Here is a 15,879-nt window from a genome sequence, read left to right on the forward strand (position 1 = left end):
AGGTAGGAAGAAAGAAGGAAAGGAGGGAGGAAGGAAGGAAAGGATAAGAAGGGAGGAAGGAAAGGAAGGTAGGAATGTTTAATTTCCATTAACGGCTGTAACTCAGTGAATTCTCCTTAATGAATAATGGATTAAATAACGATATAATAATCCATATAACGTGTCTGTGCGTTAGGTAAAGTCAGATAGATATTTATATGAAATGTTTTAAATAGTCAGTTTTTACAATATTTAACATAAATTAGCAGAACTTTTAAAGGATTTTGGTGCTTTTTAACTTTAAAGAACATTAAATATAATCACTAGCTTCACTGTAGGTTTGATTAACTTTAATAATTCAGAATAAAACAAACTGATTATTAGATAACTGCCAGGGTTTGGTTCCAGTGAGAACCCTGGCAGCTGAGTTTTGGACGTGTTGGAGCCCGTCCAGAGTTTTATTGGGGACCCCGAACAAGATGGCATTGCAATAGTCCAGACGTGAGGTGATGAATGCATGAAGGGAAGGAAGGAAGGATGAATGCATGTATGAGAGTCTCAGCAACTGAGTGAGAGTGAAGGACAGAGTCTTGAAATGTTCCTTATAGGTGGAAGAAGGCGGATTTGGTGACAGATTTAATGTGTGTGTCATATGTCATATAATCACTAACCTCACTGTAGGTTTGATTAACTTTAATAATTCAGAATAAAACAACCTGATTATTAAATAACTGGTGATAGATATGTTAAAGGTCCATTAAGGCTATCAACTCAATCAACTTTAATGTTTTATTGTAAAGTCATGTTTATGTGTTTTAAACATTATAAGATTAATAATGATCTCTGTTTCTATGGATACGATGCTGTGACTAACACTTGAAGGGAGAGAGTGAAGCTCTGTGCTGTATTGATAAGTTTGGCCCTGACTGACCCCTCCTCTGCTGTGATTGATCCCTCCTCTGCTGTGATTGATCCCTCCTCTGCTGTGATTGATCCCTCCTCTGCTGTGACTGATCCCTCCTCTGCTGTGATTGACAGCCGTCATGGAGTCCACGGAGAACCGATACGCTCACCTGCTGCAGCCGATCCGAGAGCTCACCAAGAACTGGGAGATCGACGTGGCGTCCGAGTTAAATGACTACCTGGACGAGGTGAGCTGGGATATCCCAAAATATCCATCCTTCCTTCCTTCCTTCCTTCCTTTCCTTCCTTCCCACCTGGACGAGGTGAGCTGGGACTCGGTCTGACGCTCCTGCAGCTTTCGGTGGGGCGGCTTTATTAAAAGTGTGTGTTGGTGTTTCTGCAGCTGGATGACATGTGCATCACGTTCGACGGAGGGAAAACCAGACTGAACTTTGCGGAGGCGGCGCTGCTGATTCAGGGCTCGACCTGCATCTACAGCAAGAAGGTAGAGATGATTCTGTTTTAGCAATGCTGTAATGCTCATATAATTATTACTCAGTCTCTTTAATAGAATACAGAAAATACAGGAAATGTTTTTATGGTTACACCACTTAGACATTTTTACCATAATCCTCTAATATATTCTCTCTAAATGGATTAAAAGCAGAAATTTGATGCTGGGTCCACAAAAAAAGAATGTGTGGAAGTTATTCATACGTTTATTTTCACATTTTAACCCTTTAAATTTAAACTAAACCTCATGAACTCTGATATAAACCTCTCTGATCAGATTCATGCTGATGAATGTTTGTCGTGCTGCAGGTGGAGCTGCTGCACAATCTGGTTTTCCAAACTCTGGAGTACATCAATGACAGGAATAAGAAGTAAGACAGCCCTGTGTGTGTGTGTGTGTGTGTGTGTGTGTGTGTGTGTGTGTGTAGTTTTCTAACCATGCTGTGACTTGTGATCCGAACAGACGTAACAAACAGGCGGCGGCTGAAGGCGGCGATGCAGACAGAGCAGCGAGCAAGAACAACGATGCCGATGATGATGATGATGAAGCTGTGGTACGAAACAGGAAGCTGGACACTGAATACATTATTTAATTAAACAGAGAGGAAGAGCTCAGATGTAAATTATAACAAACTAAAGCATCAGAATATAAAGTTCTGCTCATTAATTAAAACTCACTGTGAATGAAAACGTCACATTTACTCCTCTCTAGCAGCTGTCAGAGTGCATTCTGGGTAATGTAGTTAATCTTTCTCCTTCAGTTCACGCCGTTAGACATCGACGTGACGGAGAAATCGCAGACGGGCGACTCTAACGCGGTGAGTTTACTCCTCCCGTCAGGAATCAGCTGATCAGTGGAGGCGTGAGCGGCTGTGACTGACGTGTGTTTGTGTTTCAGACGGTGAGCGTCGTTCCTCTTCCTCCCGCCTCGCTGATCCCTCCGGACACCCGCGAGAAGCAGAAGCTGCCTCTCATCAAGTCAGTCTGGACCAGGGTTATTATAGTTTAGAAATGTTCTTTAGTTTTTATTTTTATTTAGTTTTTCAGTTTGCTTTTTTATTTCAGTTTAGTTTTAGTGAGTTCAACGAGTGATTTAGTAGTTTTAGTTTAGTTTTTATTTAGTTTTAGTTTTTCAGGTATTCAGAGAAAGTCTTGACTTGTAGAAGCTGAAAAGGATGAAAGAATAAGTGACACCAAATATGGTTTATCATCAAGTCCTTTTTAATTTCATTCTTTAACCACGGCTGGGTTAGGGTCAGGGGTCAGAGGTTAAGGGTAGCAGCATAGCGGCTGCTGCAGGACAGGAAGTCATCGAGGGAGAAAACGAAACGACAACGAAAACGAAGCTGAATTTATCTGCTATTCAGTTTAGTTTTAGTTAGTTTTACATTGTTCATTGTAGTTTTTATTTATTTTTCGTTTTCGTTTTAATTGTAGTTTTTATTTTAGTTTCAGTTAACTAAATTATTGTTTCATTGCTAGTATTAGTTTTAGTCTTAGTTTTCGTTAACTATAATCGTTAAAACGCTTTGATTCGGCCTCCAGACGTGGAGTTTAATGAGTTTGTGTGTTTTGTGTGTGTCAGTGTGAAAGGAGACGTCGTCTGCAGTCAGAAAGACTTCAGGATCAATCTGTTCATCCCAGGAGACCGAGAGATGATCCTCCTCACGCGAGGGTCCTCCGCTGACCGCTATCTGCTGATAGACCAGCAGCAGCAGCAGAGAGGTACGACACGTCTCATCATGTGTGAATTTAAAGGAATGAAACTAAACGAAGCAGCAGAGTCTCCAAACACTCCACACGGATCCACAGTCATCAGAGTTTAATTTAAGACTCTTTACATCAGGAGAGTCAAACTCATCTTCATTCAAAGGCCACAGTCACACCAATATGATCTCATGTGGAGGGAAGGACGGAAGGAAAGAAAGACAGACAAAAGGAAAGAGGGAAGAAAGGGAGGAAGGACAGACAGAAGGAAGGAAAGACAGACAGAAAGAAGGAAGGAAGGACAGATGGAAGAAACAGAGGAAGGAAGGAAGGGAGGAAGGACAGATAGAAGGAAGAAAGGAACGAAGAAAAGAAAAAGGAAGGTAGGAAGGGCAGATGGAAGGATAGATGGAAGGAATGGGAAAAAAAGGAAGGAAGAAGGGGAGGAAGGACAGACGGAAGGAAGGAAGGACAGAAAGAAAGAAGGAAGGAAGGACGGACAGATGGAAGAAAGGGAGGAAGGGCAGATGGAAGGACAGATGGAATGAATGGAAAAAAAGGAAGGTAGGGAGGAAGGACAGATTGAAGGAAGGACAGAAGGGAGAAAGTAAGGAAGGAAAAAAACACAAAAAGGAAAGTGAGCCGGATCGCACCCCTCGGCAGGCCGGTTCTGGCCCACGGGCCTCATGTTTGACACCCCTGCTTTACGTCTCAGAACTATGAACTCTTTTGGATGGATTGATGGATTGATTGATGGAAGGATGGATGGATTGATGGATGATGGATTGATTGATTGATGGATTGATGGAGGGATGGATGGATGGATGGATGGATGGATGGATGGATGGATGGATGGATGGAGGGATGGATGGATTGATGGATGGATGGATGGAGGGATGGATGGATTGATGGATGGAGGGATGGATCTTCATGTGCGTCCTGCTGCTGCTTGTTGTTGATTTGGTGTTTTTAATGTTTGCTAGTTCCAGACGCGGCTCCTCTGATGGAGGCTTTAGAAGACGACGCTGCGGAGAACTTCCTGCCGCTGGACGACAACGGTATGGATCTGGACCAGGACCAGGGCCAGAGCCAGAACCAGGACCAGGACCAGAACCAGAACCAGGACCAGGACCAGGACCCAGAGGAGCACGTTGAGAGACACCAGGTCACATGAATGCTTCTGTTTCCGTTAGTCACTGCAGGTCCTCCGTACGTCTTTAAACAGAGTGACGGGTTTAATGAATGATTGATAAATGGTTTTATTGAAGCAGGAATAATTTCAGCTCTAATATCTTTAAAAAACAGAACTTTACATGATCAGAACTTTACATGTGAATATTTTCTTATTTTCTTAGACAGTAAAGTGACACAACCAAACATTTTGTCCTAAATCTGATTTGTTTAGCAGTTTATCTGGAAACCTTTAGATTTTATCCGTATTGTTTATTTATATATAAATGACTCTTATAAGTTCAGGATGGTTTTTTAGCTTTTAATAGTTGGAATGTGGAGCTTTACGTTATAAGTTTAACTTTACTTTTAAATGTTCTTATTTCCTGTCTTCAGGCTCCAGGCGAAGGCAGGATGATCCGAGAGAGACGACAGCTGGAAGAAAAGAAGCAAGAGGAAGCTCCACCTGCTGTAGGTTCATTCATCAATCACTCTGATCAATCACTAATTCATCGATCACTAATTCATCAATCACTAATTCATCAATCACTAGTTCATCAATCACTAATTCATCAATCACTAACTCATCGATCACTAACTCATCGATCACTAACTCATCGATCACTAATTCATCAATCACTAATTCATCAATCACTAATTCATCAATCACTCTGATCGATCACTAGTTCATCAATCACTAATTCATCAATCACTAATTCATCAATCACTAATTCATCAATCGCTAATTCATCAATCACTCTGATCAGTCACTAATTCATCAATCACTAATTCATCGATCACTAATTCATCGATCACTAATTCATCAATCACTAGTTCATCAATCACTAGTTCATCAATCACTAATTCATCAATCGCTAATTCATCAATCACTCTGATCAGTCACTAATTCATCAATCACTAATTCATCGATCACTAATTCATCGATCACTAATTCATCAATCACTAGTTCATCAATCACTAATTCATCAATCACTAATTCATGGATCACTAATTCATGGATCACTAATTCATCAGTCACTCTGATCGATCACTAATTCATCAATCACTAATTCATCAATCACTCTCTTTGTTTTCTTCCAGTTGAACATTTGGGCGCTTCATGACCCGTACGCTGTTCTGGCCGAAGATAAACCGTTTAAATCAGGTAAACCAGAACCCAGCTGGGTGTACAGAGAACTGGGTTCTCACTGTGTTCTGTGTGTTCTGGGTTCTCACTGTGTTCTGGGTTCTCACTGTGTTCTGGGTTCTCACTGAGTTCTGTGTGTTCTGGGTTCTCACTGTGTTCTGGGTTCTCAGTGTGTTCTGGGTTCTCACTGTGTTGTGGGTTCTCACTGAGTTCTGTGTGTTCTGGGTTCTCGTTGTGTTGTGGGTTCTCACTGTGTTCTGTGTGTTCTATGTTCTCACTGTGTTCTGTGTGTTCTCACTGTGTTCTGAATGTTCTGGGTTCTCTCTGTGTTCTGGGTTCTCACTGTGTTCTGTGTGTTCTGGGTTCTCACTGTGTCCTGGGTTCTCACTGCGTTCTGGGTTCTCACTGTGTTCTGTGTGTTCTGGGTTCTCACTGTGTTCTCACTGTGTTCTGGGTTCTCACTGTGTTCTGTGTGTTATGGGTTCTCACTGTGTCCTGTGTGTTGTGGGCTCTCAGTGAGTTCTGTGTGTCCTGTGTTCTCACTGCGTTCTGGGTTCTCACTGCGTTCTGGGTTCTCACTGCGTTTTGGGTTCTCACTGCGTTTTGGGTTCTCACTGCGTTTTGGGTTCTCACTGTGTTCTGGGTTCTCACTGTGTTCTGTGTGTTCTGGGTTCTCACGTGTTCTGGGTTCTCACTGTGTTCTGGGTTCTCACTGTGTTCTGTGTGTTCTGGGTTCTCACTGAGTTCTGTGTGATCTGGGTTCTCACTGTGTTCTGTGTGTTCTGGGTTCTCACTGTGTTCTGGGTGATCTGGGTTCTCACTGTGTTCTGTGTGTTCTGGGTTCTCACTGTGTTCTGTGTGTTCTTTCAGGAAAGTGCTACAAGGTTCCTGACGGTTTGGACGACGGAGGGAAGAGGAAGAGGAAGCGAGCGTGTTCTCTGCTGGACTTCAGGAGCTGGTTCAGAGGAACCTGTGAGAACATGCAGACTTTAATCTGAAAGGTTCCACGTTTGATTTCCTGCGTGTTTAATAACGTGTTTCTTCTTCTGCTGCAGTCGATCCTCCTGCACACAAGTTAAAGAACGGACCCTCGTTTACAGGTAACATCAGCGTCGCCTCACAGGTTTATATCATTTGGTGAATATTCAGGAATTATATTTAAAGAGTTTATTAGAAACGAACTGATGCTGAAATTTAGTTTGACACAAAACTACTCAGAAAACTTATTATTAATATTCACATGTGACATCAGGCTGCTCAATTAATCCAAATTTGATCGTGACTATGATTTAGGGGCCAAACGATCTCAAAGCTAATAAAATTGAGGGGAAGCAGTTTTTAATAATAATAATAATAATGAGATAGAGCTTAATAACAAAGGTTTTATTTTGAAAAGCTTAGACAGGAAGCGGCTGCAGCTCCGTTAGTTTGACAGAAGCTGAAACACAGTGAAATAAAAGTGCAGAGTTTCCAGCCTGAGTCAGACGATGCTGAGTTTACTGACTGATTATTAAAAACCAGGAAGTGATGTGTGAGCTGTCGTCATGGTAACCAGGTCAGCTCTAATATCTCTGAGTTTACTGACTGATTATTAAAAACCAGGAAGTGATGTGTGAACTGTCGTCATGGTAACCAGCTCAGCTCTAATACCTCTGCTCATGTTCTGCTGTGTGTTGCAGATAAAAAGCTGCTTGGAGGGAAAATTAGTTAAACCGACTTGTTTTATGAATAATTGTTTTAATGATCGTGATTGTGATCGATCAGCCCTAGTGTGACATCACAGCTGGTCAGGAGCCAATCGTCGTCCTTCATCTTCATCATGTGTTCACTCTTCTTCTTCTCTCAGACCTGAACTACGTTTATTTATCCACCATGAAAGACAAACTGAAGACGAGGAAGAGGATCTACAGGAGAGCGGTAACTCCCCTCATACCTGCCTGATGATGATGGTGATGATGATGATGATGGTGATGATGTCACTCAGGTGTTGATGATGCGTTGTGTGATGTCACAGGGTGTCATGGTGTCCGATGAGGAGCTGAGGAGAACCTTCCTGCAGCCGGAGGAACCGGAGCAGCAGCCGGGAGGAGAACCTGTGGACGGGTTCAGACACCCGGAGCTGCTGGGTAACAACTCCTGCAACTCCTTCACCTCCTGCAACTCCTGCACCTCCTGCACCACCTCCTTCATCTCCTTCTTCACCTCCTCATTCACCCACTTCATCTCCTGCACCACCTCCTTCACCTCCTCCATCTCCTTCATCTTTACCTCCTTCATCTTCACCTACTGCACCTCTTTCACCTCTTTCACCTCCTTCACCTCCTTCATCTTCACCTCCTTCATCTTCACCTTTACCTCCTTCATCTTCACCTTTACCTCCTTCATCTTCACCTTTACCTCCTTCATCTTCACCTCCTTCATCTTCACCTCCTTCGTCTTCACCTCCTTCGTCTCCTGCACCTCCTCCATCACCTCCTGCACCTCCTCCATCACCTCCTGCATCACCTCCTTCATCTTTACCTCCTTCATCTTCACCTCCTGCATCTCCTTTACCTCCTTCACCTCCTCCTTCATCTTCATCTCCCTCACCTCCTTCATCTTCACCTCCTTCATCTCCTTCATCTTCTCCTCCTTCACCTCCTGCACCTCCTCCTCTCTCCCTTGTTGTGTATCAGCTGATTCTTCAGTTATTTCGTCTATTACAGGAAATCATTTTCTTGTTCTGCAGATTTAAAATCGTATGAAACTTTACTTAAAGGTGCCGATGATGAAACTTTATTTAAAGGTGCTGATGATGAAACTTTATTTAAAGGTGCTGATGATGAAACTTTATTTAAAGGTGCTGATGATGAAACTTTATTTAAAGGTGCTGATGATGAAACTTTATTTAAAGGTGCTGATGATGAAACTTTACTTAAAGGTGCTGATGATGAAACTTTACTTAAAGGTGCTGATGATGAAACTTTATTTAAAGGTGCTGATGATGAAACTTTACTTAAAGGTGCTGCTGATGAAACTTTATTTAAAGGTGCTGATGATGAAACTTTACTTAAAGGTGCTGCTGATGAAACTTTATTTAAAGGTGCTGATGATGAAAACTCAGACGACGAACACGAAGCGTTTCCTGACGAGTTTCCAGCCGAGTTAGTCGGAGGACCAGATTTCATCTCACCAGGTAAAAACACGACGTGTCCTTTTTAATAATGATCATAAATCATTTGACAGTTTTCAGCATTATAAATATTAATGTTTGTTTTTCAGAGGTTCACGGAGACGAGCTGAGTTATGAAGATCTGGTGAAGCTGCGAGTGGTTCGTAATCAGTTATCTATTTATTATTCTTATTGGTGGATTTTAATGTTTCCTTCCTGGTTTTGTTTAATTTTTATTATAAATATATTTTAATCATCTTTATTCCTCCAGGATCAATAATGTGAATCATAGAACAGCTTGTAATAGATCATTAATAAAATAAGTAAAACATCACATCAGTACTTTAAAGAATAAATGAATCATTCTATAAATTGTGATGATATGTTACCATGGTAACAGATGATGTTTGTTCAGTTTAACTTTAAACTTTATTCTTATACAAACGGATCGTAATGACTGTTTTTTAATTTGCTTTATAATAATTAACTTTATAATATGAAAAGATTAAAGTGCAAACATCTGAGAAACTGTGTGTGTGTATCTCTCTGTGTGTGTGTGTGTGTGTGTGTGTGTATATATATGTATGTGTGTGTGTGTGTGTGTGTGTGTGTATATATATCTGTGTGTGTGTGTGTGTGTATATATATATATATGTGTGTGTGTGTGTGTGTGTGTGTGTGTGTGTGTATAAATATGTGTGTGTGTGTGTGTGTGAGTAGGAGCAGCTGGTGGTGAACAGTCGAGGTTACACTCAGGAAACCGGTTTGTCCCGTCGGGTCAAAGACTGGGAAGCAAAGATCCGACCGGAACTCGCTCAGCAGGTAAACCCCCCCCCCCACACACTCAATTACAAACCGTCGCCACGGAAACAGCCTCCACGTGACCCTAACGCCTCTCCTCCTCCTTCTCCTTCTCCTCCTTCTTCTTCTTCTGTCACTTCCTGTCTGCCAGGAGGAGCGGCCGGTGTTCGACATCCACAGCTACAGCGACCGCATCGTCTCGTCTCTGAGCGACGTCGGTCGGCGCCGATCCTTCGCCGCCATCGTTCACGGGCTGGACAACTACGAGGCCTGCAAGTACCTGCTGGCTTCACTGCAGCTGGTAAAATACTACTACCACTAGTACTACTACTACTGCAAGTACTACTACCACTACTACTACTACCACTACTACTACTACTACTGCTACTACTACTACTGCTACTACTACTACTACTACTACTACTACTACTACTACTACTACTACGAGGCCTGCAAGTACCTGCTGGCTTCACTGCAGCTGGTAAAACAACACTTCTACTACACATTCATTCCTCCTTTATATTAATATGATGTTTTACTCATTTAAATTCAACCAGTCTTTAAATGAAAAATGAATCTTTAGTTTAAATCATTTTCAGCTTTAAAGTTCAAACAGATTCAATTTCATCATTTTTTACAGCGTATCTTTATATAAGATTATTAAAATGTCTTATGATGATATTCAATGTTTAAAAATATGTTAAAATATATCTGAATTGTAGGAGTTAAGATGTTAAATTAGATCTAAGTGTCAGTTTATTAATTAAAATAATAATCAGTGTGAATTATAATGAATCTTTAGTTACAGTCCTTAATAAAATACTTAAATATGAGCTTCAACCCACTACAACAGTCACATCCTGCTTTTACATTATATGTCTCATAATATATAATATATAATATATGTGGTAATACAGACTAAGGATCTAAATACTTCTGTTTGCTGAGCAGTTTTAATACTTTAATCATTTTTTATTATGACAAAGAGAATAAATACATAAATATATAAATGATAATATAACTGATTATTATTATTGTGTAGATTTCATTAAATAACTGTCTACAGCAAATCTGTCAGAGTATTTTTCCATTATATTTTATTCCAGCAGTGGTTTTAATTTTCCCCATTGTGGGACTAATAAAGGAATATTTTATTTTATCTTTATCTTAGAGGTTTTAAAAATGTTTTAGGTCAATAAAACTTAAACATGTTCGGATACGCAGAGTTTAGAATTAATTCAGAGTTTTATGATCATCAGATTAATTCCTTCATCTGAATGTTTTCATCTCATAAAAGTTAAATAATCAGTTTCACACAGAGGAGGAAGAAATGCTGACGTCTAAACTGAAGGAGTCAGATTAAATACGTTATGAAAAATAAAAGTATTTTAGTATTAATAGTATTTTAGGATTGAAGGTGTTTGTTTGTTCTTCAGGCCAACGACCGCACCGTGGACATCGACAGCGCTGAAGGTTTGGAGGAGAGCGTCGACTCGATGGGACTGACTCTGCTCAGCACTTACAAAGCCACCGACAGGTTCAAGAAGCTGGCCTCGTCATCCTGAGACCAACTTCACCCTGAAACCAACTTCATCCAACACAAAACCAACTTCACCCTGAAACCAACCTCATCCTGAAACCAACCTCACCCTGAAACCAACTTCACCAAACACGAAACCAACTTCACCCTGAAACCAACTTCACCCAACACAAAGCTAACTTCACACAGCCTGAAACGTTTATGGGACTTTTTCTGTCTGTTCCTCTTTTAACCTTTCACAGTTATTATTATTATAATGAATCATGAAATCTTATAAACGACAATAATGATGAAACATTTTGTCTATAAACCTTTTGGAAATATAAATATAAATACTGAAATCTGTCTGGTGACGTTTGTTTAGTTAAAATCATTTCTCAGCAGATTTAAATATTATTTTTAAGTTGCAGTGCAGCGTTCGGCCACTAGATGGCTCCACAGCACCAACAGACAGACTGTCAGCTGATCTGGATCAATAATCTGTTCCTCAAAAAGTTTCATATTTTAATGAACGACACTTTATCTTCACTCTGCTGGTGTTTATTACCATTACTGATAAGATCAATTAAATATTTTCAATTTTAAACAAAGTTCTGCTGATTTTTTGTTCAAATGATCAAAGTAGTTTCTGATCGTCTGTTTCAGCAAAAACATCAAAAACATGAAAGAAAGAAAAACTTTAAAGATTCACAAGTTTAATTTCATCCACAGTTTGTTTCCTCCAGAGGAACCGAGTCATAAATATATTTATATAAATATATTTCCAGTGTTCGAGTCGACAGTGAAGCGGTTCAGTTCTGGTTCAGTTCTGGTCGGCGGCCGGTCTGTAGGAGTTGATGTGGTTCCGGACGCTCTCGGTGATCTGCTCCTCGTTCTTCATCCTGTTGTAATAGTCCAGGAACAACCCGTCCGGAGTCACCAGGTAGATCAGGATCGTGTGATCTACGATGTAATCTCCGTCCTCGTCCTTCGGCCCGGGGCTGGCGTACACTCTGTAGTCCCGCCCCGCCTCTTTCACCTCCTCCGGCGTTCCCGTCAGCGCCACCAGGCGGGGGTGGAAGTCTTTAACGTAGCGTTCCAGCGCCGGCACGTCGTCTCGCTCCGGGTCCACGGTGATGAAGACGGGCTGCACCGGCGGCAGCGCGGCGTCGCGGTCCAGCGCCGACACCACGGCGCTCAGCTTGTCCAGCTCGTCGGGACAAATGTCGGGACAGTGCGTGAAGCCGAAGTACAGCAGCACCCAGCTGCCCAGGAAGTCCCGCTTGGTCCGGCGCCGGCCGTGGTGGTCCAGCAGGCTGAAGTTCCCGTGACCCAGAGCGGCACGCTGCAGCTGCTCCACGCGCTGCTGCCGCCGACGCTTCTGCTTCTCGGCGTCCACGAACCACCAGACGCCCAGCAGCCCGCCGCCGAACAGCAGCGTCACCGCCGCACGCGTCCGCAGCTTCATCCTCGCCGAGCGCACCGACGCGTCCGGACCCTGAGACAGGAAGTTCCTCTGAGTCAGGACAGGAAGACGATGACGATGATGAAGAAGTCTGGCGTGTTGAGTCTCTGACGTCGCCGTGGAAACAAACGTCTTCTGTAGGTGAGGAAGACTTCTCAGGAGTCTTCCTCCTCCACGCAGATTACCCACAATGCACCTGAGCCCCAACATCCTCGACGCCAACGTCCTGAAGACAAAGAAGAAGATTTCTATGGTAAAGAGATTTTACTCCTCCACTGCTAAATGTTCTTTATTAAAACTCAAGTTTAATTCATCTTTCAGTTGAATGACAGAAAATTAACAACTTTGACATAAAACATTTATTATTATTTATAATTTAATTAAACTGGAAAATATTGACTGGTTGCAGCTTCTTAAAAAGTAACTTGTTTAAAATTTACTGAGTAAAAGTTACTTAGTTGGTTTAGTAACAGATGTGATTTAAAATGTAGTTAAATACAATCCATCACACAAAACATACTTAAGTGAAAGTAAAATTACAGGTTTTAAAAAGTACATAAAAAAGCTAGTCATTTAGCTCCAGTAGTTTTAAATCAGTCTGATCTGATTTTAATCTACTCTGTAAATCTCAAAGCTTTTACATTTCTTCACTTTATTTTATTACAATGAATCTAATGTTGAAAAGAAAGAGGCTGAATCTATCAAACTGTAATAATGTGATTATATTATAATACATGACGTCAGACGGTAGATAGCTGATGAACATAATCAATGATTGATCAGGTTATAACTGGTTTAATTTGAGGTTAACTGGATAAAATGTGAACATGTGAGCAGCTGCGGCTCCTTTTCTAAGAGTACCAGACCAGTAACAGACCAGTACCAGACCAATAAAAGACCAGTACCAGACCAATAAAAGACCAGTACCAGACCAATAAAAGACCAGTACCAGACCAATAAAAGACCAGTACCAGACCAATAAAAGACCAGCACCAGACCAGTACCAGACCAATAAAAGACCAGCACCAGACCAGTACCAGACCAATAAAAGACCAGTAACGTACCAGACCAATAAAAGACCAGTACCAGACCAATAAAAGACCAGTACCAGACCAATAAAAGACCAGTAACCGACCAGTATCAGACCAATAAAAGACCAGTACCAGACCAATAAAAGACCAGTACCAGATCAATAACAGACCAGTACCAGACGTGAACGTGAGCAGCTGCGGCTCCTTTTCTAAGAGCTGAAGCTTCCTGCTGATCAGCTCACATGTTAACGTGAAGTATTGATTACAGTGATTATTGATTATCGATCATGCTGCTGAGACGCGGTTCGGACAGTCTTTAACCTCCAGGATGAGTATCAGACCGGTTCGGACAGTCTTTAACCTCCAGACCAGTACCAGACCAGTACCAGACCGGTTCGGACAGTCTTTAACCTCCAGGATGATAGAAACCTTCAGTCTGACTCTCAGTAAGTTGATCTGCTGCTCAGAGACTCGGTTTGTGTCTCTGCTGCAGATTAAACAGATTAAACTGATCAGTGATCCATAAACTCACCGCTCTGATCTTCACCAGGTGACTCTGCTGCTGCAAGTTGTACAACACTTCTTCTTCTACTGCTGCTGCTGCTGCTTCCTGCTTCTTCTTCTTCTTCTTCTGCTGGTGACGTTTGCAGCTGACTGCACGCGCTGCTGCCACCTGCCGGATGTTTAAAGAACTGCAGGAAGTTTCATCCTCGTGTCGATCAGAGACTTTCTGCTCCGATCACGTGACGCTGCTCAGTGTGACACTTCCTGTTTCTATTAAGACGCTTTTTCCATCTAGTACTAGACCAGTACCAGAGCAGTACCAGAGCAGTACCAGACCAATACCAGACCAGTACCAGACCAGTATCAGACCAGTACCAGACTAGTACCAGACCAGTATCAGACCAGTACTAGACCAATACCAACCACTACCAGACCAGTAACAGACCAGTAACAGACCAATATCAGACCAGTACCAGACCAGTATTAAAGATCAGCTGATCATCTCACCTGCTCTCAGGTGAAGTCACACTCGTCTCATCACGGAGCCTTTAATGTAATCTGGATTCCTGTTGCCTAGCAACCACTCAGCCGAGAGACGGAGGTGATGAGAGTCTGCTGCAGCGAAGACAGACTCAACACAGCTGATAGTCATTATAATGATTATAATAATAACTGTAATACAGTGTCAAGATGTTATATAGAAATTAATTAATAAAATAAAATCTAATTGTTAAAGTAAGAGAAGAATCAGATTAACTGGTTTAACATTTAGTGAGTTTGATCTCTGATCCAGGATGAAGTGAATCATGTGGGACATTTCACCCTGAAGACTGTTATCATGAGTTATTATATTATTATAGATCTTTGTTATATTTCCTTCATCACTGCTTTGATACATTCAAGTAAACTAAGACACAAACAAGTCAGTTTAATTAAAGAAGAATTTCATGTTTTTTTAAATGGTTAAATCTATTTATCAGTTTATTATAAATCATAATTTTATATCAGCTGGTTCACTTCAGAAAAATGTCCCTTTATACCTGAATGTTACTGCACATATATGTGTATTAATTAATTAGCATGAAGAGAAAATCAACGCGTCTTAATTAATTTCTGAGTCTTTGCTCGTTAATTTGGACCAATCAGAACGATTGTTTCATGTGAAGGACGTTTGTAGTAACATGTTTGATGATTGGCTGCTGATATTTAAAGAGCCCTTCCTCCCTCCCTCCTTCTCTCCTCCCTTCCTTCCTTTCCTTCCTTCCATCTGTCCTTCCTCCCTCCCTCCTTCTCTCCTCCCTTCCTTCCTTTCCTTCCTTCCATCTGTCCTCCCTCCCTCCCTTCTTCTCTCCTCCCTTCCTTATTTCCTTCCTCCGTCCTTCCTTCCATCTGTTCTTCCTCCCTCCCTCCTTCTCTCTTTCTTTCCTCCCCCCACCTTCCTTCCTTCCTTCTTTCCTCTATCCTTCCTCCTTCCTTCCTTCCATCCTTCCTTCCTCCCTTCCTTTCAATGAGTGTCCTATAAAGGGTTAAAGAGCCCAAAGATATAAAACCTGATTCATCTCGTTATCAGGAGGACTTCAGGAAATCTTCATCTTCATTTTCTGCCATTTTCAGACCAAATGAACTCATAGCCTGCTCTCTGATGTCTGTGCATGCAGGCAGAGCACCTGGTCATGTGACAGGAAAGGGTTAATGAATCACGTCACGGTCGTGTCTGTGTGACGTCGCCGCTGCATCACGCTGAAGCTGAGCAGGAAATATAGGACAACAGCAGGAGGAAGAGCAGGAGGAAGAGGAGGAGGAGAGGTCTGCAGAACACACAACACAGAGCTGCTGCTTCTGCATCCAACACCAGGTATTTATTATTTATTCATTATTCATCCTGTGAGCTCAGCATGCTGCGATGGACATGATGGGTTAAATAACTGAGAGGAAGAGGAAGATGAAGATGAAGATGAAAAGGTTTGTGAGGCTCTGATGTGAGTCGCT

General features: G+C 41.8%; 2 protein-coding genes across 2 annotated transcripts; one reads left to right on the forward strand and one right to left on the reverse strand.

Annotated features, from left to right (window-relative positions):
• Positions 1–1,022: 1,022 nt before the first annotated feature.
• On the forward strand, positions 1,023–10,936 carry ncaph2 (non-SMC condensin II complex, subunit H2). The gene is made up of 19 exons (XM_053344048.1): positions 1,023–1,130; positions 1,286–1,387; positions 1,705–1,766; positions 1,859–1,949; positions 2,157–2,213; positions 2,294–2,373; positions 2,981–3,120; positions 4,086–4,267; positions 4,669–4,743; positions 5,374–5,437; positions 6,290–6,391; positions 6,475–6,519; positions 7,266–7,336; positions 7,434–7,545; positions 8,502–8,594; positions 8,681–8,730; positions 9,291–9,392; positions 9,523–9,672; positions 10,808–10,936. The coding sequence occupies exons 1-19, from the start codon at positions 1,023–1,025 to the stop codon at positions 10,934–10,936; spliced, it is 1,815 nt and encodes a 604-aa protein (XP_053200023.1).
• A 264-nt stretch (positions 10,937–11,200) lies between these two features.
• On the reverse strand, positions 11,201–13,991 carry LOC128385159 (protein SCO2 homolog, mitochondrial). The gene is made up of 3 exons (XM_053344020.1): positions 13,919–13,991; positions 11,430–12,581; positions 11,201–11,366 (listed from the first exon to the last, which is right to left on the reverse strand). Exon 2 carries the CDS (start codon positions 12,563–12,565, stop codon positions 11,714–11,716), a length of 852 nt encoding a protein of 283 aa, XP_053199995.1. The 5' UTR covers positions 12,566–12,581; positions 13,919–13,991; the 3' UTR covers positions 11,201–11,366; positions 11,430–11,713.
• Between the last annotated feature and the right edge of the window lie 1,888 nt (positions 13,992–15,879).

The sequence above is a fragment of the Scomber japonicus genome, chromosome 23 (genome assembly GCF_027409825.1).
Source record: "Scomber japonicus isolate fScoJap1 chromosome 23, fScoJap1.pri, whole genome shotgun sequence".
Classification (NCBI taxonomy): Eukaryota; Metazoa; Chordata; class Actinopteri; order Scombriformes; family Scombridae; genus Scomber; species Scomber japonicus.